Source organism: Aulonocara sp. 'chitande type north' Nkhata Bay, linkage group LG9 (assembly GCF_057382095.1).
Source record: "Aulonocara sp. 'chitande type north' Nkhata Bay isolate Kocher_YH1m ecotype deep benthic linkage group LG9, A_spYH_male_GT1.1, whole genome shotgun sequence".
In the NCBI taxonomy this organism is placed as follows: domain Eukaryota; kingdom Metazoa; phylum Chordata; class Actinopteri; order Cichliformes; family Cichlidae; genus Aulonocara; species Aulonocara sp. 'chitande type north' Nkhata Bay.
The window spans coordinates 30,861,808-30,889,711 of record NC_141352.1 but is presented as its reverse complement, the minus strand read 5'-3'; the positions used below and the strand labels follow the sequence as shown (position 1 = coordinate 30,889,711).

Sequence of the window (27,904 nt, the reverse complement as noted above, 5' to 3'; positions counted from 1 at the left end):
GTTTAAAATCTGTTCACCTTCAATAGTTGCATAGTCTGTTTAACACTCATCGACAGCATGTTTCTGCAGAATAATTACAACTTACTAATTATATTACGTTTTGGTTTTTTTTTTAAATGCAACTTGCTGCCACAAGACAGTGACATCAAAACTAAAGACAGATATTCAACATGCTCATGGAGCTGACATCCCACTTCATTCAGAAAGTTGGAGCAAGTGAAGGAGAGAGTTAAAAATCACATTGAGTTCTTTTCTCCACCAGAATACTAGCATTGATGTTTGCATTCTAAAAGCTGTCTGTGTCTACTTAAAGGAAAAGCCAGATGACCTATTAAAGAAATTCTTGGTAAGTTGGAAAAGGAACTGTTGGCAGTCACAACGACATATTTTCATGTAAATGCTCCACATTTATATTTTATTCTTCATAGACTGTAAACAGATACTTCTCATTTTTTCTTCACCTCAGCGTAGAGTTCCTCTTGGCCATTAACTCTCTGTGTTAAGCTGTTTTCTGGCTTGTTGACTTTCACCTGTGCGTACACCGTACCCTGCTGCTGCCCTCTGTCCTGCATTGAGTCAGAGGATGCTTCATATCCCAGCTTAGAGAAGCTGACCTCTCCATAATGGATGTTTTCTTCCTCTTTTTCTGTGTTATTTGCTGGCCCTTCAACAACCTGCTCTTCATGAGGTTGAATCTATTAAAAAAAACAAATAAGAAAATCTGTGATGTAGACCTGTTGAGTCCATTCTTAATCATGTTTTTAGAAATTTGAAATCATGTGACTGTGGCTGTTATAGAAATACAGAAGTAAATATTCATGGAAACAGGCAGGTAAAGTGATTGAACAAATTTAGTATCTTCTTACCTGAGTGTGTTGTATAGTTTGACGCATTGACTTTAAGCACCTGGACATAAGAGGCAATAAAATAAAATATTTTTATACTAAATATATGTATGAGTAAATCTAAGCTTGGTGGGGGAAAAAACACATTTTATTGTGCAGCTAAAATATGAGTGACAAAATATCATGTTTCCTACTGTCATGTGTGATACTTGCCAAAGAAATATTGTCAAGAAAATTAGTAAGATGGTCCCAGTGATTCCTCCAAGAACTAGTCCCAGTGTGAAGTGATCATTCTGCTCTCCTGGTACAAGATAAATATGAAACACCATGTGAGTCAAACATTGTATAATAATCTAGACACAGAAAGACAGCCATTGCTAAAGTTTTTTCACATCCTCTTTAAATTTCAGTGTAGCAATGTAACTGAGAAATAAGTAAAAGCATCCAGTCAAGAAGAAAAGGGCGCCAAGGTCTGTGCCTATAGACTGTGTTGCTTTTGATGGGAACCCAAATATAGACAAAACGAGGTGTGGAAACAAACTTAAATTTAACCAAGGGTGAGACGTTTATTTAGGCTTAACACAAGAACACAAACTAAAGAGAAAACTAGAACACAAAAGTAACCTAAACTGGAAAACTACAAGGAACCTAGAAAACTATGAAACCTGGAGAGACAAGGAAAGACAAGAATGAGTGACAACTTACAACATAAAAACAAAAGAGGGTGATGAGGGAAAAGGAAACAAACAGGGAACACGACCCTGTCAAAGTAAAACAGGAAACACTAAGGTGCAGACTTAAAACACGTGGCCAGACACCGGGCCAGGAGGAAGGAACACACAGGGGAACGAGACAGACTGGGGAAAGAGGGAAACATGGAAACAATTAAGAAAGACAAGACACAAGGAGTGTGTGTGTCTGAGAGAGAGAGAGAGGAAGGGAGTGAGTGACACTGAGGGAGAGAGAGACAAGATGGGCTGGGGAGAAGAAATATGATGCAGGAGACAGGGGAGACATGAAATATGAGGAGTATGTGGGAACAGGAAAGAGAGACCCAAAGGGGAACACCTACAAGAGAGAGAAACATACATGAACGGGAAGACAAATTTTCACAGGATGCAGGGATGATGGAAACGCAAAAGGAGCCTAACACAAGAAAGCATAACACAGGCAAACACGAAAATTTCAGACACAGAGTCAACTAAACTTTAGGATGACTGTAACACTAAATCGTAACCTGTCTTAAAAATGCAAAAGTCACAAAACCCCAATAACCTCAAAGCTAAAAAATAGAAAACTAAAACATGACAACACAAAGAAATCACAAATCACAATAAAATCAAAATGACTCAGAGCCATGACAAAAGAGGAGAAAAGCAAGTCATCGGTTCTTAACAGCTCTGTTAAGAAAGAAAAACAAAAACAAAATAAGGGAAAACAAAAATAAATAAACAAAGAGAAGACAACATTACCTAAAGAAATAATAACAATAATAATAATAATAATAATAATAATAATAATAATAATAAGTAAGACTATTTAAGGTGAATAAATATTTTCAAGTCTAACGCATGAACAACCACACATTATAGGATAAAGTACAAGATTTGAACTTCATTAAGCTAAATGTACTTCCTTCTCAACTCAATTTTAATGAATACGTCAAAAAATTATTAAAAAAACAGCTTATGAAACTTAGTGCTGAGTAATTTTACCTCCAACAGTCATGTTAATCTCTGCTGATGTCTGATTACCCAGATCATTAGTGGCCACACAGTAATAAACTCCTCCATCTGTTACATTGAAGCTGTAAATCTCTCCTTCAGATACTTTCACAGCTCCATCTCTGCTCTTCTTGAACCAGGTGAAGCTGCTGACTGGAGGTTTGGCTCTGCTGGAGCAGGTCAGGTTCACCCAGCTGCCTGCTGACACCAAACCTGATGGACTGATGGATGCTGAGGTGTCTTGAGGAGCATCTGGAGAAACAAAAATGGAAAGAATTATCCCATAAATCATGTTGGTCTCCTCAAACTTTCACACGTGTCCCTGCTGCTAGACACCTGAATAAAATTAGTAGGTCATTAGCAAGACTTGACTGAATGCTGAGGTGGCAATCCCAACCCAACTCAAGTAAATTTAAGTAAATGTCAGTGCTTGGAAAAATGTACTTCTAAAAGTAATTTTATTGCACCATGTTCATTCACTCATGTGCTGCTGTAACATGAAACAAATGGCTGAATCGCCACCTCAGCATGCAGTCAAGTTCCACATAGTCTTGCAAATGACCTACTAATTTGATTCAGGTGTGTTGCATCAGGGATACGTGGAAAGGTTTCAGGACACCAGCCCTCCGGGACTGCAGTTTGACACGTGTGTCTTCAACAACAAACTCTGATTGTCTTACATGAAACACTGAGAGTCTCTTCTGTCTCTGCTGTCTTGGTGTCTTTTCCTTGGTTCACAGGATATCTGGCAGAGCAGCTGATCTTCTTTCCATCATGTGTGTCTGACAGAGTGATGTTCTGCTGGATTTTAGTTGTAAAGCTTCCATCTGTGTTTTCCTCTATTTTGTTGTGAGAGTCTTGTTGGAGATTCCAGGTGAGTTGAGGAGGGGAGTGTGGACAGGGAGTGAGAGCTGAGCAGGTTATAGTGACAGACTCCTTCTCCTTCAGATCACCTGAGATTGTAATATTGGGCCTCCAAGGAGAATCTGTGGTTTCACATAAAATCACACTGCTCTTTGCACCACTGATTAAAATCTGCAAACCTAATGCTTTCAAAACCTGTTGTAAATTCATACTTTGATTTATAAATGTAATCAAGTCTTGAACATAAAAGTGGAGCAGACGTTATAATAAGAAACAATTTTCTGAGTGTCATGCTGGGACAATCATTACAACTTTAATACAAGATTTGCTCAAGTGATATTGATTATATTCAAAAAATAGATCAAAGACTAGATAGTCAGTACTAAATGTTAGTTTAATGTTAATGTGATACATAAACAAAAAATAAACAAACAAACATACTATTACCTGTGACTGTTATTTGAAGAGGATCACAAGCTGCTGTTGCCTTGAATGTTTCACTCTCTACTCTGAAGAAGTATTTGTTTGTGTATGTGGTGGTTAAATTAGTAAACAGAGTGGTGCAGTCTCCCTGACTCAGGTTTCCAGTAATACTTATTGGATAGATGCTAACTGCTCCACTACTGTTGAAGAGCACATTGTTTGCCTCGTTGGCAAATTCGGGATTATTTTTAATCCACACTCCAAAAATTTCACTTTTGCTGTTAAATTTCTGTTCTCCTTTGGGTCTGAACCTACATGGGATTTGCAAACAAGATCCACTCAGTGCTTCCAGCTGCTTTGGTGCAGTTATGAAAAGGTCTGCTTTATAGGAATAACCAGCCAAAGCACCTGTAAATACAATTTAATGATTAATCCATTCACATATCAGTATTAAACAAAATAACTACATGTTTTTCTACTCCCAAACAAAACTCTCATCTCTGATTAAACTATTTGCTACACTTTAGTTAGCGTGAAAATTTTTTTTGCATATTTCCATTTTAAATTAAACATTTAGCTGATATTCCAGAGATGGTAGGAACATTTCCACCACCATCTGCTGTTTGGATGTAAGATGGAAATCTTCATAATCAGAGTTTCAAAAACTGTCTAGTGTAATGCTTGAAAGTGCCACCAAAGTTTTTTGTTCCTTAGGTGTTAACATTTTGTACAAAAACATTTTAATTTAAAGTCAGTACAAAAAGTAGGTCTATGTTCACTCTGTTAGTAAATGAAGTTTACGTTGTAAAATAACTCCAATAATGACTTTGAAATACTGAAATACTCACCTGAAACAAACAGGACAATCAGTAACATGCTGACTGTCTCCATGTTCACACACAGACTACTCTACTGCCTGGATTAAAAAAAGACAATTTCATGTACGGAGCTCTAACACTGTACTTAATATTTTTAAAGCTGTTTTATCATAAAAATGTTCCTTCTTCATTTATACAGATCTTGTTTTTATTTTCTTGTAGGATTTTGCTTTGAAACATGGTGAAATATAAAAAATGTAACACAAAGCAGTTCATATAAAACTTGAACATCAGTAAGTAAGATTACTTTACATGTGCCTGTCAGTGCAATGAAAGAAAAGTAAAAAGTTATTGAATAAAAGCAATAAAATGTTTCCTTACCAAACAATCCCAAGTGTAGAATTATTGTTTTGCAGTTTTAGAAGAATTACAGTGGACCGTGTCGCCCAGCTGATGTTGGAAAGAAGGAAGTACAGAAAGAGAACTTGTTTAAGAAAGTGCAATAAAGTCAGTTTATCACAAAGCTGCTGGAGGCGTCACTCGATGCCTCTGACAAAAACTCTTCAGTTCTGCTTTTCTACAAGTAGGCTACTTACATTTACATGTATCTTTTAGCATGTATCTACTGTTGTAGATCACATTGTTTGGATATTTGCCAAATTGGGATTTATTTTTAATCCACACTCCAAAGGTTTTTCTTGTGCTGATAAATTTCTGTTCATCTTTGGGTTTGAAGCTACATGGGATTTGCAAACAAGATCCACTCAGTGCTTCCAGTTTCTTTGATGCATTTATGGAGAAGTCTGTTTTATTAGGACAATCAGCCAAAGCATCTGTAAATACAGTTTCATTATTAACAAGCTGCTGTTCATTGTTTGTAAACTGTAAACTGTAAACTGTTTACATTTTCAATCACAACACAAAGCGCTGGCTCTGTGTTTCAGGTTGTTTTAAAGTGGGTGAAAGTTAAATTACAAATGAATCCAATAATGTCTTTGAATAACAGAACAATCAGCTCACCTGAAACAAAGAGAACAGTCAGTAAAATGCTGACTGTCACCATCTTCATCTGGATTCACAAAATACAAACAAACAATAAAATCAACAAAAAAGTGAATGATAATGATTTAGTTATTATTATTTATATCTGTGGTGCTGTGTGCTTTGAAAATAGCTGAAATATTAAAACAAGGTAAAATCACATGATGTGTCAGTCAGTTGACTGAAGGAAAAATAAGAAAAAGGTTAATTTATAAAGTTAATGAATACAATGAGTAAAATGTGTTTTACTGTAACATTAGGCAGTTTGTAAGGAAGTTTATAAAGACGACATGCTCTTTAAGAAAGACAAGTTCAAAATAATAAATGTCTTTCAGTTTAGAAAGTTAAGAAATAAAAGCAGTAAAATGTTTCTTTACCCCACATTACATCTGATGATTGTCTTATGAGTGAAACAAAGCAGCCTTCAGCAGAACTACTATAAACTGTAAAATACAAATGATCATCTGAGGAAGTACATGTAGAGACACCCACTGACTGTAGCGCTGCATAATGAAGTCTGTTTTGTGCCGCCTGCTTATTTCCTGTGAAAAAAGTCAGATGTTGCCCTTAAAGACATTTTTAACTTTTGGTCTGTCGAAGCCTCTGACCTTAACCTTACACAAGTGATTGAATCATTCTTAGTATGATATATATGTACAACCTGTGCTAACACAAATCATGATGATGGACTATGACAGACTGTATCTCTCTCTCTCTTTTTTTTTTTTTTTTTTTCTTTTTTCTTTTTGGCCTGTCCCGTTTGGCTCTTTTGCCATCAGAATTGTTGTCTAAAGGCAAAGAAAGATGCCCAACGGATTTACTTTACCAAATTGACCATCCCAGCCTTGCCGTAATGGTCCATTTGATTCACCTTTTATTGTTTATTTTATTTTCACTTACTGAATACGGGACAGACTTGACTGGGGGAAAGAAGGGGAGAAAGAAAGAGGGAAAGAGAAACAGCTGAGAAGAGGGACGGGGGAGAAGGGCAAAAGACAAAAACCAACAGAACGGGCAGAGAGAAAAAAAATGCATATATCAATCACCTGGATCACCTGCTGAGAAAGAAAAAAGAAAGCAAGCAGAAGAGAACAAGAGTAATAGAATAAACAACATCACAATGATATATGGGAATATGACAGTAAATACTAAATGTTAAACATTATTGTGCAACACATAAGATCAACAGAACACAGTGTGCTTTGAGGTAGGAGCCAAAAAGGTGTAGTTTGTGGGTGTGATCACCCGTGTGTACACCTGTGAGCATGGACGCGCTTGTTTTTTGTTTTTTAAAAGGTTCCTTCATGTAATAATCTGCTAGAGGGTGTGGGGGGGCCACAGCCCCGTCCTCCAGGGCGTGAAGCAGGTGTGGAGGAGATCAAAACTCCAGACATCCAGAGGCCCCCAGAACACAAGAGACCAAGGAAGACCAACAGAGGGGCAGCTGCGCCACTGTCCCGGAAAGAGCTGAGGAGAGTCCCAGATGAGGGCTCACTCAGCAGCCGCGGAGCAGAAGCCAGGGGGAGTTGCAGTGACGCGCCCGTGAGCTCCGCCGGCAGCCAGCTCTGCCTGAGTGACCGAGCCCCAGGCCGAGAGGCCGGGGGCACCCCACCTCCGAAGTGGCCCGAGCGAGCCCCAGGCTCCAGGCCCCGATAAGCGGCCGCCAAGGAGTGAGCCGGTGTGTACCTGGACGCCCATCCCCGGACACAAAGAACCACCAACGCACCGATGTCTGAGGGGGTCCGCCACTGGCAGGGGAAGTGGTGGTAGGGGGAGATAGGCCTCCAAACCTTGGAGGGCCTGAGATGTCCCCAGAGAGGTGGCGCCTGACACCCAACCTGACATATAGACACAGACATACAGGCACACACAGATACAAACATCCATTCCCACCCTCATGCTCTCATATGCACTTACTCCACACTCAACCAACGTGGAGATAGACATAAAGAGACGTTGTACACACGATCACACTCCCCAAGCGTACTCTACAAACCGGGTCTAGGTGCCCCCGCCCCTGGAGGGGGGAACTGCACCCAGACCCAGGTGGTGTTTCCCTTTTCCCTGCGGTGGGGGGAGGCAGACCGCCCCGACTCCACAGCAGCAGGAAGGCTCCACACTCCAGACCGCAGTCGGACGGCCAACTCCTCCTCCTAGTCCTAGCCCCCCTGCTCCAGCAGGTCGCAGAGAACGGGGGTGAGAGAAGACTCCAAACCTCCCTCCACCCGCTCATTGTAGTGTTGATGCATGTGTGTTCTAAGGTGCATTTAAAACCCAGGAGGGCTTGGAGCTACCTGCCAGAGAGCAGCAGGTAAGCGCATGGTCCCTCCTGCTAGCCCTCAATGTCTACGTGTATTTAAAATTGAGAGGTGGGCAACGATGCCAGGGGTGGGGTGTACACCCTGATGGTACTTTGGACTCCGTGTATCGTGCCCACCCCCAAGATCCTATATGTATGTGTAATGAGAGTGTGAGTAATGTGAATGTCTAAGTTGTGGGGAAAAAAAAAGACTGTATCTCTCTCGCTCTACACACACACGTTATCTGGACGTCCAGTATCAAGTGTTGCTTGCCTTTGACTGCTGGGCCCTGAGAGGCCATGCGTGTGCTGCTGGAGTGGTGATACTGGAAGATAGAAGTGGCAAAGCTGTGGGACCTGTTTATTCTGCTGTTTGGTAAAGTGATTCATTTATTAGTAGAAGCTTGGTAAAGGTTTTGAATTAAATTTTCTCCTTCAAGCAATGGAAACACAAAATTGAATTCAATGTAATTGTTCTGTGAGGTATTTGGCTACAGAGGATCCTTGTGGTGAATCATCAATCGTGTAGCACAGAGGTTCCCTGATGTTCCAACTTCTGGCTCGCTGATGTCATAAAATGTATGTTTTAGGTCATTTATATCAGGGAGGGTAAGAAATGTTGGTGAGATCAGTAACAGCATGCTGAGGCTGAACTCCTCCAACCTACGCGTGCCGCTGTGTCTCCAGCTCCTGGTTGAACCTTTCCAATGGACCTTTTAATTGGGACGTATTCAGAGGGAACATTTCTCTGTAACAACATTTGTTCAACTGCACACTCATTTACTCTGCACTTCTCTTCTGCTCTCAGTCTTGCACACTTACTTGCACACACAGTAGATACAATGAGAGTTCATACTCTCTGGGCCTTCACGTCTCGGCGTTACGCTGTTGCACACGTTGATCTGTGAATGCACTAAATCCTGCTTCTGTGTGCTGTCCTGCACTGAGACTAAAGAAGGTCTCTGCTTTGGTTTCATCATAATGAACATCTTCATTTTCTGCTGTTCTGACTGCTTCTTAAAAAAGACACTCTGTGAAATCACACAGACCAAACACATCAAACAAGCCCTGTGCTGCAGCCAGAGATCAGGCTGACAGTGATTACCACAATAGACAATGAGGAGCTGGAGGAAAACTGTATTCCACCTTATTTTGTTTGTTTCTTCATCAGTTAATAATTATGCAACGAGTTGATACCATCTGAATAACCACTACAATGTGTGACAGTCGGCATATATCAGTAACGTGGTCAAACACAGAAACTAGCTCCGTGCGGTTGCAAACAAAAAAGGAAGTACAGACAGAGAACCTGCTACTTAAGAAGATGCAATCTTACTTTAGTTGCAAAGCTGTTATAGGCCTGACGTGATGATACCAAATACAACACTGCAACATCAGTTTTGTCCTTTCTGCAAATATCCTGTAATAGACAACACTAGATAATTACTTATCACAGTCAAACAACCTTTTTACTAACTTAAGTTAATTCCAAACATGCATTGCAGCTTACAGAATACATATAACTCTCAGTATGAATGTCACATTATATCTGTAGACATCAAATATGCAGGTATTGTTAAGCTATGAGCAGTCACAGCACCACCACAGGAGCGATGCGGTAAATGGCCTGTATTTGTATAGCGCTTTTCTAGTCCCTAACCGGCAACCTTCCGATTACAAGGCGAACTCCCAACTCTTGAGCTGCACAGCCCAACACACAAAATTTGAGGTCAATAAATACAAAAAGGCATTTTATATTTTAGTTGCATGCCAAGAGCAGTAAATAAAAAAATATCTGAAAAAATAATAAATGTGCTTCATCTTCATTCTAGGAGAGTTCAAGACATTTGTACAAAAAAATATGTTTCATCAGGGAAAGACATATTTCAGTGTAAATAAACTGCTTTTGTGACTTCAATTTAATGCCTCCTTTTTAAAAGAGTTTATTTTCAAGTTGTGTGGAAGCACTGCTGACACTAACTTGTATATACATCACACATGAACATGTCAGGGCTAACAGATGGATTCAAGTGCAGACTGCGTTGTGGTAAGCACAAGGTTGACAATTTATTAACACAGAAGGGAAACCATAGTGATGTGTATATAGAGTGAATGGGGCAGGAAGGAATCCACACTTGCTCTCCACTCAATCCAAACTCCGCCACTCCTCTTCTCACGCACACTCGCCCACAGCCACTCTCGCTCCAAATTCCACTTGTGTCGACACACACAGGGATCAGGGTCCACCACCAGTTCCGGGGAGATCTAAACACAAAGAGTCCGATTAGATCAATACGCCACACAATACCGAGAGAGTTTCTTTGAGGAGAACTGAGAGCACGAACACGTGAGGTTCAACGTTCCAGTGCTGACTTAAATAGGCAAGGGAGACTCCGCCTGATCAGCAATAGGTGTAGTAATCACCGCAGGTGCGTGGGCCAAGGGTGAGAGCCCACAATGACCTCCACCCAGGGAAGCAGGAGAGAAAAGAAAACAATCCTGTGGCCAACATGAGTGAGCCGGAGAGGCACAGGGACCATGACAGAACAATCTGAACATGATGAAGAGAACATCCACACATTTCTTCTGCACCAGGAGGTGTTGTTTTAAGTCTGTCCAAAATAAGAACCATGTTGTTGATATTGTAACTAGGGCAGTTAACTTTATCTGGGCAAGAGTTCTGAGTAATAGAAGGCTTGGTTCACTTTTGATTCACTAAAGCGGAGCACTTCATGTTACTAACACTGCTGGGTTTTAATTCTTCTCTCAGAGAGGAGAGCTTCCCATACATAAGGAGACATACCCAGAAGATGTTGTTGCATCAGTTATGCTTAGACCTGGGGCCCGTTCTTCGTACCTCGCTAAGTAGGTTAGCCGGATTAGATTGTTGACGATTTCACGTGATCCTGGATCAGTCGGTTCCCCGAAGCTCATCCGGGACTTGCTGTCATAGCAACAGAGCCGTAAGCGTAAACCTGCTCGGGAGCAGGTTTACTTTATGTAAACAGGATTAGATCGCGGCCACGCAGGTATGTCCGCGTCATCATACGAAAGCAACAGCGACATTCCGCCACCGTTTCACCACAAATAAATAACATCAATGTAACTAAAGATAATGCAGCACTTGATCCTTTTATTGATTCCACACAGATACATACAGGTCAGTCCCTAAAAAAAGGGAAATGTACGAGTAATCACGCTATGGCATGTAGGTGATCACGCCAGATGCAACACACATTCCACAGTAGAGGAATAGCAAATTACGTCGTGTAATCAAGATGACAGACCACGGCTATAAAAGCGAAGGTGGAAGTGGGAAGTTTGTCGCAGCCATGTCCTGTCCGTTTCTACGCGAGCCACCCATTGCGGAAGGTGCAAGAGTGATAAGGAGAGTGTTCAGAATCCAACGTATATTGCGGGATAGACAGGATCCTTTAGCACAGCGCGACAGTGTGCTCATAGAGAGATACCGATTTTCCCGTGAGGGTATCATCTACCTAACCAACTTGCTGGATCCCCATGTTAAGAGTACCACCCACCGTAGTCGGGCATTAACAACTGCACAAACTGTGTGCATTGCCTTGCGCTACTTTGCGAGTGGCACGTTCCTGTACACTTGTGGAGACGCAGAGAACGTTGGGAAAAGTGCCGTCTGCCGGGCCATTCGCAAAGTGTACCTGGCACTCAAGCATTTCCTGGGTGTGTTTGTGGTTTTTCCAAGCCACTTAAGACCACAGGTCGTCAAACAGGGCTTTTTCGCCATTGCAGGTACAGTAAATTGGATAGTGAATGTGATGCAATCATGACCTATGTCGGTAACTGTAGCTCCAACGTCCGCAGGCTTCCCGAATGTGATTGGCACCATAGACTGCACACACATTGCGATCAAGGCCCCCCCAGGCCCCACTGAAGGGGACTTTGTCAACCGAAAGGGGGGCCACAGTATAAATGTGCAGGTGAGCAATACTAACACTCCAGATGGCAATATACGATGGGAGGAGTGTGGTCACACATAATGGAATCCCACAGATGGTGTGTGACTCGATGTGCCATATCACAAATGTGGAAGCAAAATGGCCCGGATCAGTGCATGACTCACGGATCTTCAGAGAGTCAGGGTTATGCACATCATTTGAGCGTGGTAAGTAAAAGAGGCTTATGTTGATGCCACATACTCATGTCGGGCCTAACATAACAGCATTTCTTCATTACACAGGGGCCTACGATGGGATCCTCCTCGGAGATAGAGGTTATGCATGCAGGCAGTACTTCATGACACCGTTCCCTGACCCCAACCCTGGGCCACAAACCCGCTACAATGCAGCCCTAGCCAGGACAAGGGCACGCATTGAAATGACCTTTGGGCAACTGAAGGAACGATTCCAGTGTCTAAAACGCCTGAGGGTTGCACCTGACAGGGCATGTGACATTATTGTTGCATGTGCCGTACTGCACAACATTGCCACCATCAGAAGAGAGAGGACCCCCGTGGTGGAGGTGCAGCCTGATGATGACCTCCAGCCAGTGCACCTGGACCAACCTAGTGGCAGAGCTGCACAGGACAGGATTGTGCAACACAATTTCGCATAATAAAAACATGACATGACACATTTTCTATTGACGTTTATTTGAGCATCGTTGTCTGTCCCACCACACACAGGCCAGTCATCAGTTGCCTGGGAAAACAGAGCATGTATACTGCGTCACGCAGGGTCAGCAATAGTGCTCCGTATGAACATGTATTCCTACTTACTCTGGAGTTCCTTTTGAAGCACCTCGATTTCCAATTGTAGTTTATGCCTCATTAGGGCTTGTAGTTCGATCTCACCTAGGAGCTTTTGTTTCTTCAGCTCAGTATACTCCATTTTTTGCTGGAGACTTCTCTTGTAGAGCAGACGTATGTCACCCTGTGTCAATTGTGGTGACAACATTTAACGGGGAATACATGTCATATAGGCAGTATAATTGATCACAACACTGCCCACCTCTGCATCAGCAGGCCTCTCTGCCGGCCTCCTGGCCTGCAAATCATACTGCAGTCAGACACACATGGCAGTACACAAGTAGATGGTATTTCAGGCCAATTCATGCATGTACTCACAGGGTCTTCCGCCACACCACAGCCATCTGACAGGGTTGCGTCACTGTCCTGTGCAATGGTAACACAATGGTGTTACTAAGGGGTGTGGTACAGCCTATAGGTCTGTACAATTGGGTGGGGACAGATATATGTATATCTCCCAACTTACTGTGCATGTTCCAGTCACCCCTTCCATGGGAACAGGTAAAAGTGATGGTGTGTCATGTAACACTACACACAGAGAAAACCCACAGTGCCAATGAATGAATGTCACAGTTCGAATAGCATTTTCATTTAGGCAACAACCACATATTTGACATTGTGCACATGGAATCATGAGCCCATTCACCAGTTATGTAGGTGCTGCTGCTACTGCACCCCGGCTTCTGGTCTCCGGAAGAGCTGCCCCCAGGGATGCCCTCAACAATGGGTCTGGTGGCATTCAACCTTAGGGCCAGCTCCTCTGCTGGGGTGTGACGAGGGGGTGCAGGACCACCACCTGTCTTTTGTTGCTCTGCCCTTTTCTTGGTTGCTGTTATACACAAACACAGGGATTGTTTCAGGGGTGTCTTTTCAAGTGACTGACAGCAATATGAGTGTTGGATATTACCATTCTGTAGTATGTTCTTGTATTTCACTCTTACTTGTTCCCATGTTCTGGTGGGTCCGGTTGTGGCTCTAATGTGTAAGAGGATATCATGTGGTATGATTTGATATGATAAAATATGATATGGTATGGTGCCATGTAATATGTTGCATTACTTACGCGTTTAATTTGTCAGCAACTTTCTGCCAGCCCTCTCTCCTTGCTTTTGCAGCCTTCGCACTGTTACCTTGCGTTTTAATTTCACTCTGGTACTCCTGAAATCCCTCAATCAGGAGTTCTTGCTCCGCTGCGGTGAAGTACTGTGCGCGCTCCTTCGACATTTTCGCCGACCAATCAGAGGCTTGCCGATCACTGTTTCTGCTATCGATGCGTAGCCCCTTTTACGGCACCCAGTGATCGCGCATTACTTCATCCAGCTGTAGTAATCGTCAACAGCAGGTGTGTTCGGGGAACCGGATTAGCGAGCTCACGGTTAGCGCGATGATTTGATCTTGGATGTGTCATTTGATCTTGGATGTAGTAAGCGACGTACGAAGAACAGGCCCCAGAACAAGTGTGATAGCAAAGCATTCATTTCTAAATTCACCCCTGTACCACTGCTTCCTACAGTCACTATCTACTCCCATATTTGAGGTGCAGTGCAAAGAATCAGACCAAGTGTCCTGTGTTTATGTATCAGTGTTCTTCCTCAGTAGATGTAGATTTGACTCAATATATAAGATTCTTATATTTCCACACATGGCATCCTTTATCCATTTTCCTCTTTTTCTCTTCTTTAAAAAAGGTCATTATCTTCTCATTCACTGAGCGTACATAACATATTAGCTAAGAATTATTTTTAATGATAGGCAGCAAAAATATCCATTAAATTTTTATTTTTAGTCCACAACTAATTTGTTTGGACGTTCAGTCTTTAGTTTGCTCTGCTGACACTTTGTGTCCCAATACTAGTTGTAAAAGTCTTTAATGGATTACATTTTCTCCTTCAAGCAACGGAAACTCCAAATTGAATTCAATGTAATTGTTCTGTGAGGTATTTGGCTACAGAGGATCCTTGTGGTGAATCATCAATCGTGTAGCACAGAGGTTCCCTGATGTTCCAACTTCTGGCTCGCTGATGTCATAAAATGTATGTTTTAGGTCATTTATATCAGGGAGGGTAAGAAATGTTGGTGAGATCAGTAACAGCATGCTGAGGCTGAACTCCAACCTACGCGTGCCGCTGTGTCTCCAGCTCCTGGTTGAACCTTTCCAATGGACCTTTTAATTGGGACGTATTCAGAGGGAACATTTCTCTGTAACAACATTTGTTCAACTGCACACTCATTTACTCTGCACTTCTCTTCTGCTCTCAGTCTTGCACACTTACTTGCACACTCAGTAGATACAATGAGAGTTCATACTCTCTGGGCCTTCACGTCTCGGCGTTACGCTGTTGCACACGTTGATCTGTGAATGCACTAAATCCTGCTTCTGTGTGCTGTCCTGCACTGAGACTAAAGAAGGTCTCTGCTTTGGTTTCATCATAATGAACATCTTCATTTTCTGCTGTTCTGACTGCTTCTTAAAAAAGACACACTCTGTGAAATCACACAGACCAAACACATCAAACAAGCCCTGTGCTGCAGCCAGAGATCAGGCTGACAGTGATTACCACAATAGACAATGAGGAGCTGGAGAAAAACTGTATTCCACCTTATTTTGTTTGTTTCTTCATCAGTTAATAATTATGCAACGAGTTGATACCATCTAAATAACCACTACAATGTGTGACAGTCGGCATATATCAGTAACGTGGTCAAACACAGAAACTAGCTCCCTGCGGTTGCAAACAAAAAAGGAAGTACAGACAGAGAACCTGCTACTTAAGAAGATGCAATCTTGCTTTAGTTGCAAAGCTGTTAGAGGCCTGATGTGATGATACCAAATACAACACTGCAACAACAGTTTTGTCCTTTCTGCAAATATCCTGTAATAGACAACACAAGATAATTACTTATCACAGTCAAACAACCTTTTTACTAACTTAAGTTAATTCCAAACATGCATAACAGCTTACAGAATACATATATCTCTCAGTATGAATGTCACATTATATCTGTAGACATCAAATATGCAGGTATTGTTAAGCTATGAGCAGTCACAGCACCACCACAGGAGCGATGCGGTAAATGGCCTGTATTTGTATAGCGCTTTTCTAGTCCCTAAGGACCCCAAAGCGCTTTACACAACCAGTCATCCACACACTGGTGATGGCAAGCTACATTGTAGCCACAGCCACCTTGGGGCGGACTGACAGAGGCGAGGCTGCCGGAACCTGGCGCCAACGGGCCCTCTGACCACCACCAGTAGGCGCAATGGGTGAAGTGTCTTGCCCAAGGACACAACGACTGAGACTGTCAAGCCGGTGCTTGAACCGGCAACCTTCCGATTACAAGGCGAACTCCCAACTCTTGAGCCACGATCGCCTCGGTGACACTCAGAGATGTTACAAAGGAATCCAGTGTTACTGCACAGCCCAACACACAACATTTGAGATCAATAAATACAAAAAGGCATTTTATATTTTAGTTGCATGTCAAGAGCAGTAAATAAATAAATATCTGAAAAAATAATAAATGTGCTTCATCTTCATTCTAGGAGAGTTTAAGACATTTGTATGAAAAAATATGTTTCGTTAGGGAAAGACATATTTCAGTCTATCATTTTTCAGGTGTTTTTATTTGTCATATTTAGTTTTTGACATTAAAGTTTCCAAAATATAACTTGAGTATTTCTTAGTTTTAAACTCGTCAGTTAGTCGACAAAGACATTAGTCGCCAGCAACATCCCTACAGAAAAACTAGTTAAAAGAATTGATAATGATTTATATAAAATGATTAATTTATTTGGGATTTAGACCCTTGTTACGCCCCCCCCCCCCATGGCGGAGGCAAAGGTAGGAAGGAGACAGCAACACTGGACAACCACAATCAATGAAGGAGGAAGACCACAGAGCAGTTAGGTATCAGGCAGAATTTAATGGTTGGACAGTCAATCTTAACAACAGAGAAAAGGTGGGGGGGGAGCAGGACTGGGCGGTTGATCCAAATCAAAGAAAGTAATAAAACAAAAAGAGGTCGGTAGCTTCCAGGGCCTAGCCTAACTGAAAGAAAAATGCAAAACAAAAGGCCTACCTAGCTACTCGATAAAAGTCAGTGAAAACATACAAGGGTGGCATCAACCGCATAACCTAGTGTGTCTAACAGAGTAAAATCTACAACCAATGTATAGGGTACCCCGGCTTACCTGTCCAGCCTCCCACCACACACAACATACAGAAGCCTGTTCGCAAATGTTTGTCGAAGCAGAAGCCAGCAGCCCCCAGCTGGCCAGGGAGCGGCTCATTTGTAGTGTTCCTTGGAGTGTGATTGGCCAACTGAGCCCAGTCCAGCCAATAGACACCTGCCAATCAACTTCGAACTGGCCAATCAGAGGAGGCCTGACGCCTGAAAGATGAATAGAACACAAAACAGAGCACAAAAGCAAAGCCACACCCCTTGGCACGTAACACCCTGATGACCCATCATGTTAGAATGGAATACCAGAGATTGAACACGACCCCCTGAAGGCTAGAAGCTGGCGGGGATGAATTTGAAGGCTGAAGCTTGGATGGAGCTCTGAGGTGTCTGTGAAGTGGAGATGGGGAGGTGGTGTGTTGCACAAAGAGAGAATGACAGAGAGCACAAATGTAGAGCACACAAAGTGGTGGCTGATTGGCTCAAATAAGAATATGCTTGGACTAGAGTATAACTGTGTCAGTATAAGAAACAGGTAGTGATGTAAAGAGAAAAGCAGCCTAACACCCATGAAAGAGGGCAGATGAGTGATCACAGATCTTGTTGGACTTCTCTGCCCTCAGCTGTGGGCTTCTATTTATCCTATGCATCAAGCTAAACATTTATGGCTTCATTGAGCACTCAGGGAACTGTTGCATTCTTCAGAGCTTTTACTAATGTACCTTTTGTAGTACTTTCATTCTTTTGAAATGATTGCTTGGAGTAAAAGCTCCACTCCAGCCATTACATGGTTTTTCTGCTATTCCATTAGATGACGGGCCTTGACATGACCAGACCAGGAATACAAATATTTGTTGATACAAAGATTCAATTACTTAAAAGAAATGACTATGACTGGTGTTATAGCTACGTATGGCATTTGCAGGGAGTTTATAGATTAGCTGAACAGACCAAAGGGGGTGCTGCTGCCACTGTCACAAGTAATGGACTGGTTAGACTAAGAACGCAGACTCAGAGGATTAAGTTCAGTGTGTTTATTCACAGTGAAGCAACAACAGAATGTGACAACAGAAGGATTTCCAATTAATGATTCCAGGGCTCCAGTTCAGACAGGACCACAGGAAGTCTCTCTCTCAGTAACTCACTCTGAAGTGTTGACAGAAAAGTCCAGACAGGAGAGATAAAGAGAAAATGGTTAAGTCAGCATGGGACGACTGCAGGATCACAAGGAGACCATTCACATACAAGTGACTTTGCACTGTTAACAGATTCTGAGGTTGTAGAGCTAGATCATCAGTGTAATTAAAATCACCTACCAAAGGAATTTGGTTTAATTTTGCAACAATGTATTAAAACAGATCAAAGAATTCATTCAGAAAGTCATCACAGGTGGATAATACTACAGCAAACTGGACTTTCATGGTTAACTTTGAAGGAATGAAATGAGCTCAGAGTAAATGTATCATAACTGAAGTTGTACTTGTAAATCACTGCTATTCCCCCAATGCAGCCTGAACACTTCAGGGCATTACAAATGTTCTTTTGTGTAGTCCACAAAGGGGGCAGCAGAAGCTGTTATTCAATAGTCAAGTCAAGTCAAGTCAAGTCATCTTTATTTATATAGCACATTTAAAAGACATCAAGTGTCGGCCAAAGTGCTGAACAGAGGGATAATATAATAAAAGAATTGAAATAGAAAGAAAACATTTTAAAAAAGAATTGTAAGACATGTAAGAGTATATAGCATATAATGTACATGCAAATATGCACATACATATACAAAACTGTACACATTCACACACAAGCACACATATGTGAATATAACGTATATACACATACAACACCATCCATAATATAAGAGACCAAATAGACAGAATAAAAAAAGATATCAAAGAGATCTGAAAGCCTTGGAAAATAAGTAGGTCTTGAGAATCGATTTAAAGACTTCCAAGGATGAAGAGAATTTTATGAAGGGGGGAAGACTATTCCAGAGTCTCGGGGCGGCAATGGAGAAAGCCCTGTCCTCTCTAGATTTGAGCTGGGAGCGTGGAACTGATAAAACCATCTGACTGGAGGAGAGCAGAGATCGAGTGGGTAAGTGCAGGCTAAGAAGATCTGAAATGTAACCTGGAGCCAAACCATGGAGAGCTTTAAAAACAAATAGTAAAACCTTAAAATTGATTCTGTAGTAATAGCAAGAACACAGCTGTACCTGTAATAGAGTGTAAAATTGCGTGCATCTCCACACATTATGCTGGATCAGTCTTACAGAAGTGTGGTGTTAGATCAATATTCATGGATACACTATAAAAAAATAAGATGGTCAGGCTGAAGCAGCCCCTGTTTAACAGACTCAGGGCAGCGAAGGAATGATATGAAATTATCCACAAAGTAAATGTTTCGATTTCTGCAACAGCATCTCTACATTCAAAGTAAAATGGTCATGCACAACTGTTGAAAGTCACTGAATGGAATTAAGTGATAATTGAAGGTGGAGTTTTTCCTCCTGTGGAAACTTTAGTTGATGTGTTGTGATGTGACTCTGTTCATCTGACAGCTTTCAGTATCTGGTTTGTTGGAGCGTCTTGATCTGAACCAGCTGAAGGGAAAAAACAGAATCAAATCAAAGAAACCAGAAAGACTGAATTATGTTGTTTTACGATGAGTTAGTTGGTTTCAAATGCGTGTGTCACAGAAACATTTGTCTCACCACTCAAATACGATCAGTGTGCTCACGAGCATTATGATTCCCACAGTCTTCACTATAGTGTAGACACCAACCAGGTTTCCACCTGTAATGCAGAAAACAGTAAATAAGATTGTTTTAGGTGAAAAAATAGTTTTCAAGTCTAACACATGAACAACCACATGTTGCAGGATACATTACAAGATTTGAACTTCATGAAGCTAAATTTGCTTCCTTTTCAACTCACTTTTAAGAAATACCTCAAAAAATGATTAAAAAATAAATTAAAAAAACAGCTAAATGCTGAGTAACTTTACCTCCAACAGTCAAGTCAATCTCTGCTGATGTCTGATTACCCAGATCATTAGTGGCCACACAGTAATAAACTCCTCCATCTGTTACATTGAAGCTGTAAATCTCTCCTTCAGATACTTTCACAGCTCCATCTCTGCTCTTCTTGAACCAGGTGAAGTTGCTGACTGGAGGTTTGGCTCTGCTGGAGCAGGTCAGGTTCACCCAGCTGCCTGCTGACACCAAACCTGATGGACTGATGGATGCTGAGGTGTCTTTAGGAGCATCTGGACAAATAAAAGAGAGAAAGTGATATCCCATATACCATGGTGTCCTGAAGGATTCAGTTCAACAACAAACTCTGATTGTCTTACATGAAACACTGAGAGTCTCTTCTGTCTCTGCTGTCTTGGTGTCTTTTCCTTGGTTCACAGGATATCTGGCAGAGCAGCTGATCTTCTTTCCATCATGTGTGTCTGACAGAGTGATGTTCTGCTGGATTTTAGTTGTAAAGCTTCCATCTGTGTTTTCCTCTATTTTGTTGTGAGAGTCTTGTTGGAGATTCCAGGTGAGTTGAGGAGGGGAGTGTGGACAGGGAGTGAGAGCTGAGCAGGTTATAGTGACAGACTCCTTCTCCTTCAGATCACCTGGGATTGTAATATCGGGCCTCCAAGGAGAATCTGTGGTTTCACATCACAAACGTATTAACACTAAAGCATACATGCAGTTTGAACAACTATGGATTCTCAGTTTTGTCAATATAAACAACAACTGACAGTCAAATCGATTAAACCTGAAACATCACTGGTTAAAAGTGAGACATTTGATGTTTTTTCTTAATATCGACACATTTTGAAGACCATTTCTGCACCAAGAATTTCAAATTGTTCGTCTATAATGAAAAGAAAAAACATATCTACAAGAGGAACCACACACACAGCTGCTTTCTCTGGGCATGTTTGCAAAAAAATGAAATTTGGGTTGTTGTTACATTTACAAGAGTCCAAAGTGAAATTTGAACAAAATACTTTTATGTTTCCACGGTGAACTGAATTAAATCATCGACGATCTGCATGAAATTCAACAACTTAAAACTAGTTAATTGTATTCTTGTTGAGATGACATGATACAATTGAATAGGAGTGGTTAGTTGCCTGAACTTGTGATGTTACAAGATCACGTGAGATTTCCAACCACAGGAAAATCACTGGGGTTATGAGAGGCAGAAAAGCGTACACACTCCACATGTCTGCTGTTGCTATTGGTAAATGGACTGATTCTTATGTAGCATTTTTCTACTCTCCCAGACCATAAAGCGCTTTATACAACATGCCACACAAGCACTTTCTCAATGCTTTTAAGTGCTTTCAAACTAACATTCACACCTATTCATACTATGATGGATGCATCGGACAGCAATTTAGTATTTTGCCCAAGGATTTTTGGCATGCAAACTGGTGGAGCCAAAGGTTAAACCAGCAACCTTCCAATCAGCAGACGACCTGCTCTACCTCCTGAACTACAGCCACCCATATTGTGGCTTAAAGCTCAATAACTGGCAGAGCAGCCAGTCTGAGCGGCCTGTCATAGACCTGTCGAGGACAAAGACGTAAAGAAAATTCTGTTTCAACCTTGTTGGCTTTAAGTAAATGATTCTAAATTGCCCATAGGTGTGAGTGTGAGTAGGAATGGTTATCTGTCTCCTTGCAACAGACTGGTGACCTGTGCAGGATGTGCTCCACCTCTCGCCCGATGACAGCTGAAATAAATCCCTGCCCCTTTGGATATCTGATGAGGAAAGGAGGAAAAGGACGGATGGAGTGACAGGTATGTTCTAAATCCATTAAATTGGAGGAAATCTGGGTATGTATTATTGGGCCTCCAAGAAGAATCTGTGGTTTCATATCACAAACATATTAACACTAAAGAACAGTATATTACATACATGCAGTTTGAACTGCTGTGCATTCTCAGTTTGCTGAAGTAAACTAAAACTGACGTAGAAATGAATTAAATCTGAAAAAACATCTTCTTAAAAAAAATTACAATAAATTTTCTCTTCTTTATCTCATATTATGTTCTTTTATAAATGATTTGTAAATGTCTGCATTCATTAAAGAGAGTGAGTATCAGAACAAAGGTTTATATTATTTTTTGATATAAATGGATTAAAAACTTCAGTCTTTACCTGTGACTGTTATTTGAAGAGGATCACACTGAGCTGTTGCCTTGAATGGTTCACTCTCTACTCTGAAGAAGTATGTGTTTGTGTAGTTTGTGGTTAAATTAGAAAACAGAGTGGTGCAGTCTCCCTGACTCAGGTTTCCAGTAATACTTATTGGATAGATGCTAACTGCTCCACTACTGTTGAAGAGCACATTGTTTGCCTCGTTGGCAAATTCGGGATTATTTTTAATCCACACTCCAAAAATTTCACTTTTGCTGTTAAATTTCTGTTCTCCTTTGGGTCTGAACCTACATGGGATTTGCAAACAAGATCCACTCAGTGCTTCCAGCTGCTTTGGTGCAGTTATGAAAAGGTCTGCTTTATAGGAATAACCAGCCAAAGCACCTGTAAATACAATTTAATGATTAATCCATTCACATATCAGTATTAAACAAAATAACTACATGTTTTTCTACTCCCAAACAAAACTCTCATCTCTGATTAAACTATTTGCTACACTTTAGTTAGCGTGAAATTTTTTTTTGCATATTTCCATTTTAAATTAAACATTTAGCTGATATTCCAGAGATGGTAGGAACATTTCCACCACCATCTGCTGTTTGGATGTAAGATGGAAATCTTCATAATCAGAGTTTCAAAAACTGTCTAGTGTAATGCTTGAAAGTGCCACCAAAGTTTTTTGTTCCTTAGGTGTTAACATTTTGTACAAAAACATTTTAATTTAAAGTCAGTACAAAAAGTAGGTCTATGTTCACTCTGTTAGTAAATGAAGTTTACGTTGTAAAATAACTCCAATAATGACTTTGAAATACTGAAATACTCACCTGAAACAAACAGGACAATCAGTAACATGCTGACTGTCTCCATGTTCACACACAGACTACTCTACTGCCTGGATTAAAAAAAGACAATTTCATGTACGGAGCTCTAACACTGTACTTAATATTTTTAAAGCTGTTTTATCATAAAAATGTTCCTTCTTCATTTATACAGATCTTGTTTTTATTTTCTTGTAGGATTTTGCTTTGAAACATGGTGAAATATAAAAAATGTAACACAAAGCAGTTCATATAAAACTTGAACATCAGTAAGTAAGATTACTTTACATGTGCCTGTCAGTGCAATGAAAGAAAAGTAAAAAGTTATTGAATAAAAGCAATAAAATGTTTCCTTACCAAACAATCCCAAGTGTAGAATTATTGTTTTGCAGTTTTAGAAGAATTACAGTGGACCGTGTCGCCCAGCTGATGTTGGAAAGAAGGAAGTACAGAAAGAGAACTTGTTTAAGAAAGTGCAATAAAGTCAGTTTATCACAAAGCTGCTGGAGGCGTCACTCGATGCCTCTGACAAAAACTCTTCAGTTCTGCTTTTCTACAAGTAGGCTACTTACATTTACATGTATCTTTTAGCAAATCTGCAGTGACTGCATCAGCACTAAAATTAATCACAAAGTGTGGGAAAGAGCACAGTAACACTACAATTTGGTTGTTGAGCAGCAACACCAGGCATTTGATTTCTGGCACATAAGTTTAGTTGTGGAAAAATCTTATTTTATATCTGAGCTCAATAAATGTTAAGCCATTTTTAATTTAGCCATGTTGTAATGAGGCCACAAATGTAAATTTGGATTTGGGAAATATTAATTATTATGATACATGATAAATATAAACTATTAAATCCCCCCATCTAATGAACTAACATGTATCTATAGATATAGATACATGTATAGATACACTAAATGACAAATACTTTCTAATTTTACTGGTCAAAATGCAAAACCCTAATCAGTCCATCTAGTAGATTATTTAATAAAACATTATGGTACAAATATTACAAATTGTTCATCTGAATTAGTTTATTCCCAAAATCAGATCTCAGTGAATACACGTACTGGCTTGCTGTCGTAATGATCGTTTAAGTGGTCCAGTCTACTTAAGATCAAAGTGGGCCATATGTGGCCTGTGAGGTAAAATGAATTTGACACACCTGATGTAGAGTTCTTCATGGAATTGGTTTCCATGTTCAAGGAGCTTCATGGGTTCATCACCAAGCACAATGCAAAGCATAGACTACAGTGGCATAAAGCACACCAGCACTGGACTCAGTGCAATGGAGACGTGTTCACTGGAGTGATGACCTTTGACGTTTACCAGGATTTGCTCATTCAGTGCTGTTCTGCTTGTCTTGTGGCCTGTTGATATCCAGCTTTAATAGTAGTTGTTAATGGAAGATCGTTGAGCTAACAGGTGCTTTACAGTCAGGGTGGAAACTGGTCTTCTGCTCAATCACACGTCTCACATGTGTTACACGTCACGCATGTCATTGGTTCTGCTATTATAGTACAGATACAGTGACTTAAAATGGACAGCAGATCTGTGATGGGCCCTTAGCTGGGCCTTGGCTGGTCTTTGAACTTAATAACATCTCTTCTAGTGACATCAAAGAACAACTCAGTCTGAAACTAAGAACATGTATTCTTCAGTGTGATCTATGTGTACAGTACAGTTGTAAATTTTATAAAGTTTCAATTCACACGTATCCATAAAAGACCCAAAGTTCTTCACAAAGAAAAAACAAAAACAGGTTATTGGAGTATTTTATAGATTTAGTGACAATTAAAGCCTAAAATACTCTTTTCATAAACACTACAAAGAACATTTGTGACACTCACAGTGCAGCTCTGGTGAAGCCTACTTCTTACTTATTCAATTTGATTGATCGGCCAGGAAGCCAAGAACCCACGCATGCACTGGTTTATGACTAAAGAATTACGGCAGATCTTTCAAAAATTGCACGAACAATGGAAGACCTGCATCTAATTTATTATGAAATTGTAGCTCTACACATAGCCATTTGAGAAAGAAATACTTTGGTTCCTCTATTGCGTAGTGTTTTCTTGAGATTGCAGAATAAAATGAAAGAGAATTACAATAAAACATATGAACTAAATGCTCCCAATGTCAGAAAAAAGTAGTAATGAAACACCCAGAAGACTAAAACAATGTAAAAGTAGAGTCAGTCTTGTCCTTCCTGATTATGTTCAGCAAAAGAGGAAGTCACTGTGACAGTCTAAATCTTCACGCTTAAATATTTGTTTTTTCTGTCACTCACTCAAAGCTTGTAAGTTTAACCTTAGAAATTTAAGGACAACTAAACAGCAGGTACAGACAGAGTACACGCTGTTTAGGAAAGTGCAGTTTTCTTGCATGCAAAGTAAAATATGTTCTTATAAATTAAGAACATACGAACAAGAAATTCAGTTGCTCTGTGACAGATTCACAGCCTCTGTCACACGCTATCTCTCCCTATTCTAGCTTTGATAGGCTGCACTGCCCAGCTGGCTGCATTTATAAAATCAAACTTCCAGTGTTAAAGCTGAAGAGAAAAATTTCAATCTTTGTGTGTACATCAGCTTCAGTACTAACCAGTGTCACAGCAAAGCATTTACTGTGGTATTATGTGGTTGGTTTGATCTACCATATCTATGTTTTCCATCCTGCAGTGTTTTGCTTAATGATATGCTTTTAGCTTCTATATTAAGTCATTACAATTTTATTTATACAGTGTCAAATCACAAAAAACAGTCGCCTCAAGATACTTTACATTGTAAGGTAGATCCTAAATTAATACATACAGAGAAAAACCAAAATAATAATTTAACCCCCTATGAGCAAACACATTTGAGAGAGTCTGATACTGTCACGGTTCTGGGTCCGTTGGACCCAGTATTTTCAGTTTTTTATGTTTTGGTTCACTTTTGCATCATGGATTATTCTTTGTTTCTCTGGTACCTTGTGTTTCAGTTATCTTGGTGTTTTGGATTGTTTCTCATTCTCTTGTTGTGATTATTATTATTATTATTATTATTATTATTATTATTATTATTATTAGTTTCATGTTTCTATTATCCATGTTTTAGGAATGGTGGTTTCATGTATAGTTCAGTTCCATGTTTCATTTTCTGTCTCTGTGTTGAGTCCATGTCTCTGAGTTGTGATTCATGTTTCCTGTTTTATTGTGAAAGTCTTTGTCTTATGTTAGTGTGTGCAGCTTTGTTCCCCATGTCTCGTTAGCCCTGATCTCTCCCAGCTGTGTCTCCCTTCTGTGGCCCATTTCCTCATTACTACCCTGTGTATTTAAGCCCTGTGTTTTCCCATGCCCAGTGTCGCGTCGTACCCACAGATTATGCCTGTGTATCCTTGGTCTCAGTGTTCCATCCTCACTTCATGTTTGTTTTCCTGCCAGCAATAAAGCTGAGGTTTTTGAGTTACATTCCGTTTTCCGAGTCCTGCATTTGGATCCTCATCTCTGCCTGCCCGCACACAGAGCCCTGACAGATACATTTATTAACAAAGTGCTCAATTTTTACATACTGAAATTATATTTCAAACAGCACCAGGCCATAAAAGGGTTAATCATCAGTAAATGTCTAAGCTGTAACTTAAGATCAGCAAACAATATGTGTTTCATTGCAATGCAAATGATCACACCAAAGCTTTGAAGGAACTACATTCAGTTCACATGTACATACTCTGCAAACAAGTTAGGCATCAGTACTCGAGTAAAATTAGAAATGTAAAATTAGAAATGTATATCACATGAAGCAGATTTTGAAGGAAGTGATGAAAATAGTAGAAGTTACTCTGCTCTTACAAGAGCAGCACCCAGATGTTTTGATGTGATTGCCCTACATGGCTAAGCTGAAGGACAACAAAGAGTCACTGCTGAACACAAAAAATGTCCATTAAAAAAATTTCCACTCACAATATGAATGTCAATATTACAAAAATCAGTGTAGCCAGTGTATTTAAACCCTCAGTTTCCACCAGTTCCTTGTCGTGTCATTGTAGATATTATGTTGTCGTTCCCACATGTTGTCAGTTGTTCAGCCAGCCATTCAGTCTTTCAGTCAGTCAGTCCTGTCGTTCCTGCTCTGTTCTTTCACTCGCTCCAGTAAAACATCATCATTCTACACCGTGAATCCAGTGTTTGGGTCATCTCTTCCTCGCCTCCACACACAACCTCTGACACAGTCATAAATCTTAAAAGGCTGTACCTACAACCAGATCAAAGTTTTCCATGCTGTTGGTTTAAATCTCAACACATTCGTGCATAAACTATGTGACCACATTGAAATGTCCAAAGACAAAAAAGCACCATCACCACCCTCAATCAGTAAATAAACTGTTATTATAGTAAGTTGTATTCATAAAACCCACAGATCCTTTACCCAGAAAACTGGCACCACACCCAGCTTCCATAAATCATTGCTCTGCTAGTCAAAAGGCAGGTACACCACTCCTTTACAACACACACCAAATCATTCCACAAAAATTCCATCTTTGTCCTTCATCTTTCAGTGTACCAAGGTATATGCAGCAACCAATTACTTTACGTGTGTCTGCAACCAAACCTCCTCGTTTTCACTCCCAGCACTGGACAGTCTTGCGTCAGTTGTTCTCAATAGGTCACATGATAGGGTGAGGCAGGGTCTCTTTGACTGTTATAAGTAATTACCTAGCAGTGTCCAACATTTGAAACATGGAGAGTTTGAAGACAAAATAAATTTCTTACCCACTTATTTAGATAAGAAAAAGACATCCAGCACTTCACATCACAAAATACGGAGTAAACCTTCAGCACAAATTATATTAAATATCACACAAAAACACTTTAAATTAAGTAAACATATTTTATTGAACACAAATTTACATGTTTTGATGCCAGCTTGCCTGCAGCCATTTAAATTACCTGTGACAA

General features: G+C 40.4%; 2 protein-coding genes across 3 annotated transcripts; both read right to left on the bottom strand.

Moving 5' to 3' along the window:
• LOC147322446 (B-cell receptor CD22-like) lies at positions 1–23,390 on the bottom strand. Of its 2 annotated transcripts, XM_086306923.1 has the most exons (9): positions 23,320–23,390; positions 22,969–23,036; positions 22,145–22,528; positions 20,331–20,636; positions 19,983–20,243; positions 2,561–2,821; positions 1,059–1,146; positions 867–906; positions 1–695 (listed from the first exon to the last, which is right to left on the bottom strand). In XM_086306923.1, exons 2-9 carry the CDS (start codon positions 23,009–23,011, stop codon positions 447–449), a joined length of 1,632 nt encoding a protein of 543 aa, XP_086163049.1. In that variant the 5' UTR covers positions 23,012–23,036; positions 23,320–23,390; the 3' UTR covers positions 1–446. The 2 variants fall into 2 exon arrangements, with proteins under 2 accessions (XP_086163049.1, XP_086163051.1); XM_086306925.1 differs by lacking the exons at positions 1–695; positions 867–906; positions 1,059–1,146; positions 2,561–2,821; positions 23,320–23,390 and adding exons at positions 19,018–19,578; positions 19,690–19,771 and having other exon boundaries at positions 22,969–23,011.
• Positions 12,760–14,021, bottom strand: LOC147322447 (uncharacterized). The gene is made up of 7 exons (XM_086305242.1): positions 13,861–14,021; positions 13,705–13,772; positions 13,444–13,626; positions 13,264–13,325; positions 13,116–13,163; positions 13,000–13,035; positions 12,760–12,921 (listed from the first exon to the last, which is right to left on the bottom strand). The coding sequence occupies exons 1-7, from the start codon at positions 14,019–14,021 to the stop codon at positions 12,760–12,762; spliced, it is 720 nt and encodes a 239-aa protein (XP_086161368.1).
• Positions 23,391–27,904: the final 4,514 nt, after the last annotated feature.

Bases quoted from the DNA above. Each gene is read 5' to 3' on its own strand.
- LOC147322446 (XM_086306923.1), bottom strand. From the start codon at position 23,011: ATGGAGACAGTCAGCATGTTACTGATTGTCCTGTTTGTTTCAG. The intron at 20,637-22,144 runs GTAAAGACTGAA...GTGAAACCACAG, and splicing joins TCTTCAAATAACAGTCACAG to ATTCTCCTTGGAGGCCCGAT. The intron at 20,244-20,330 runs GTAAGACAATCA...TTATTTGTCCAG, and splicing joins AGAGACTCTCAGTGTTTCAT to ATGCTCCTAAAGACACCTCA.
- LOC147322447 (XM_086305242.1), bottom strand. From the start codon at position 14,021: ATGTCGAAGGAGCGCGCACAGTACTTCACCGCAGCGGAGCAAGAACTC. The intron at 13,326-13,443 runs GTGAATGGGCTC...CTCTGTGTGTAG, and splicing joins CAGCAGCACCTACATAACTG to TGTTACATGACACACCATCA. The intron at 12,922-12,999 runs GTGGGCAGTGTT...CAATTGACACAG, and splicing joins AGAGGCCTGCTGATGCAGAG to GGTGACATACGTCTGCTCTA.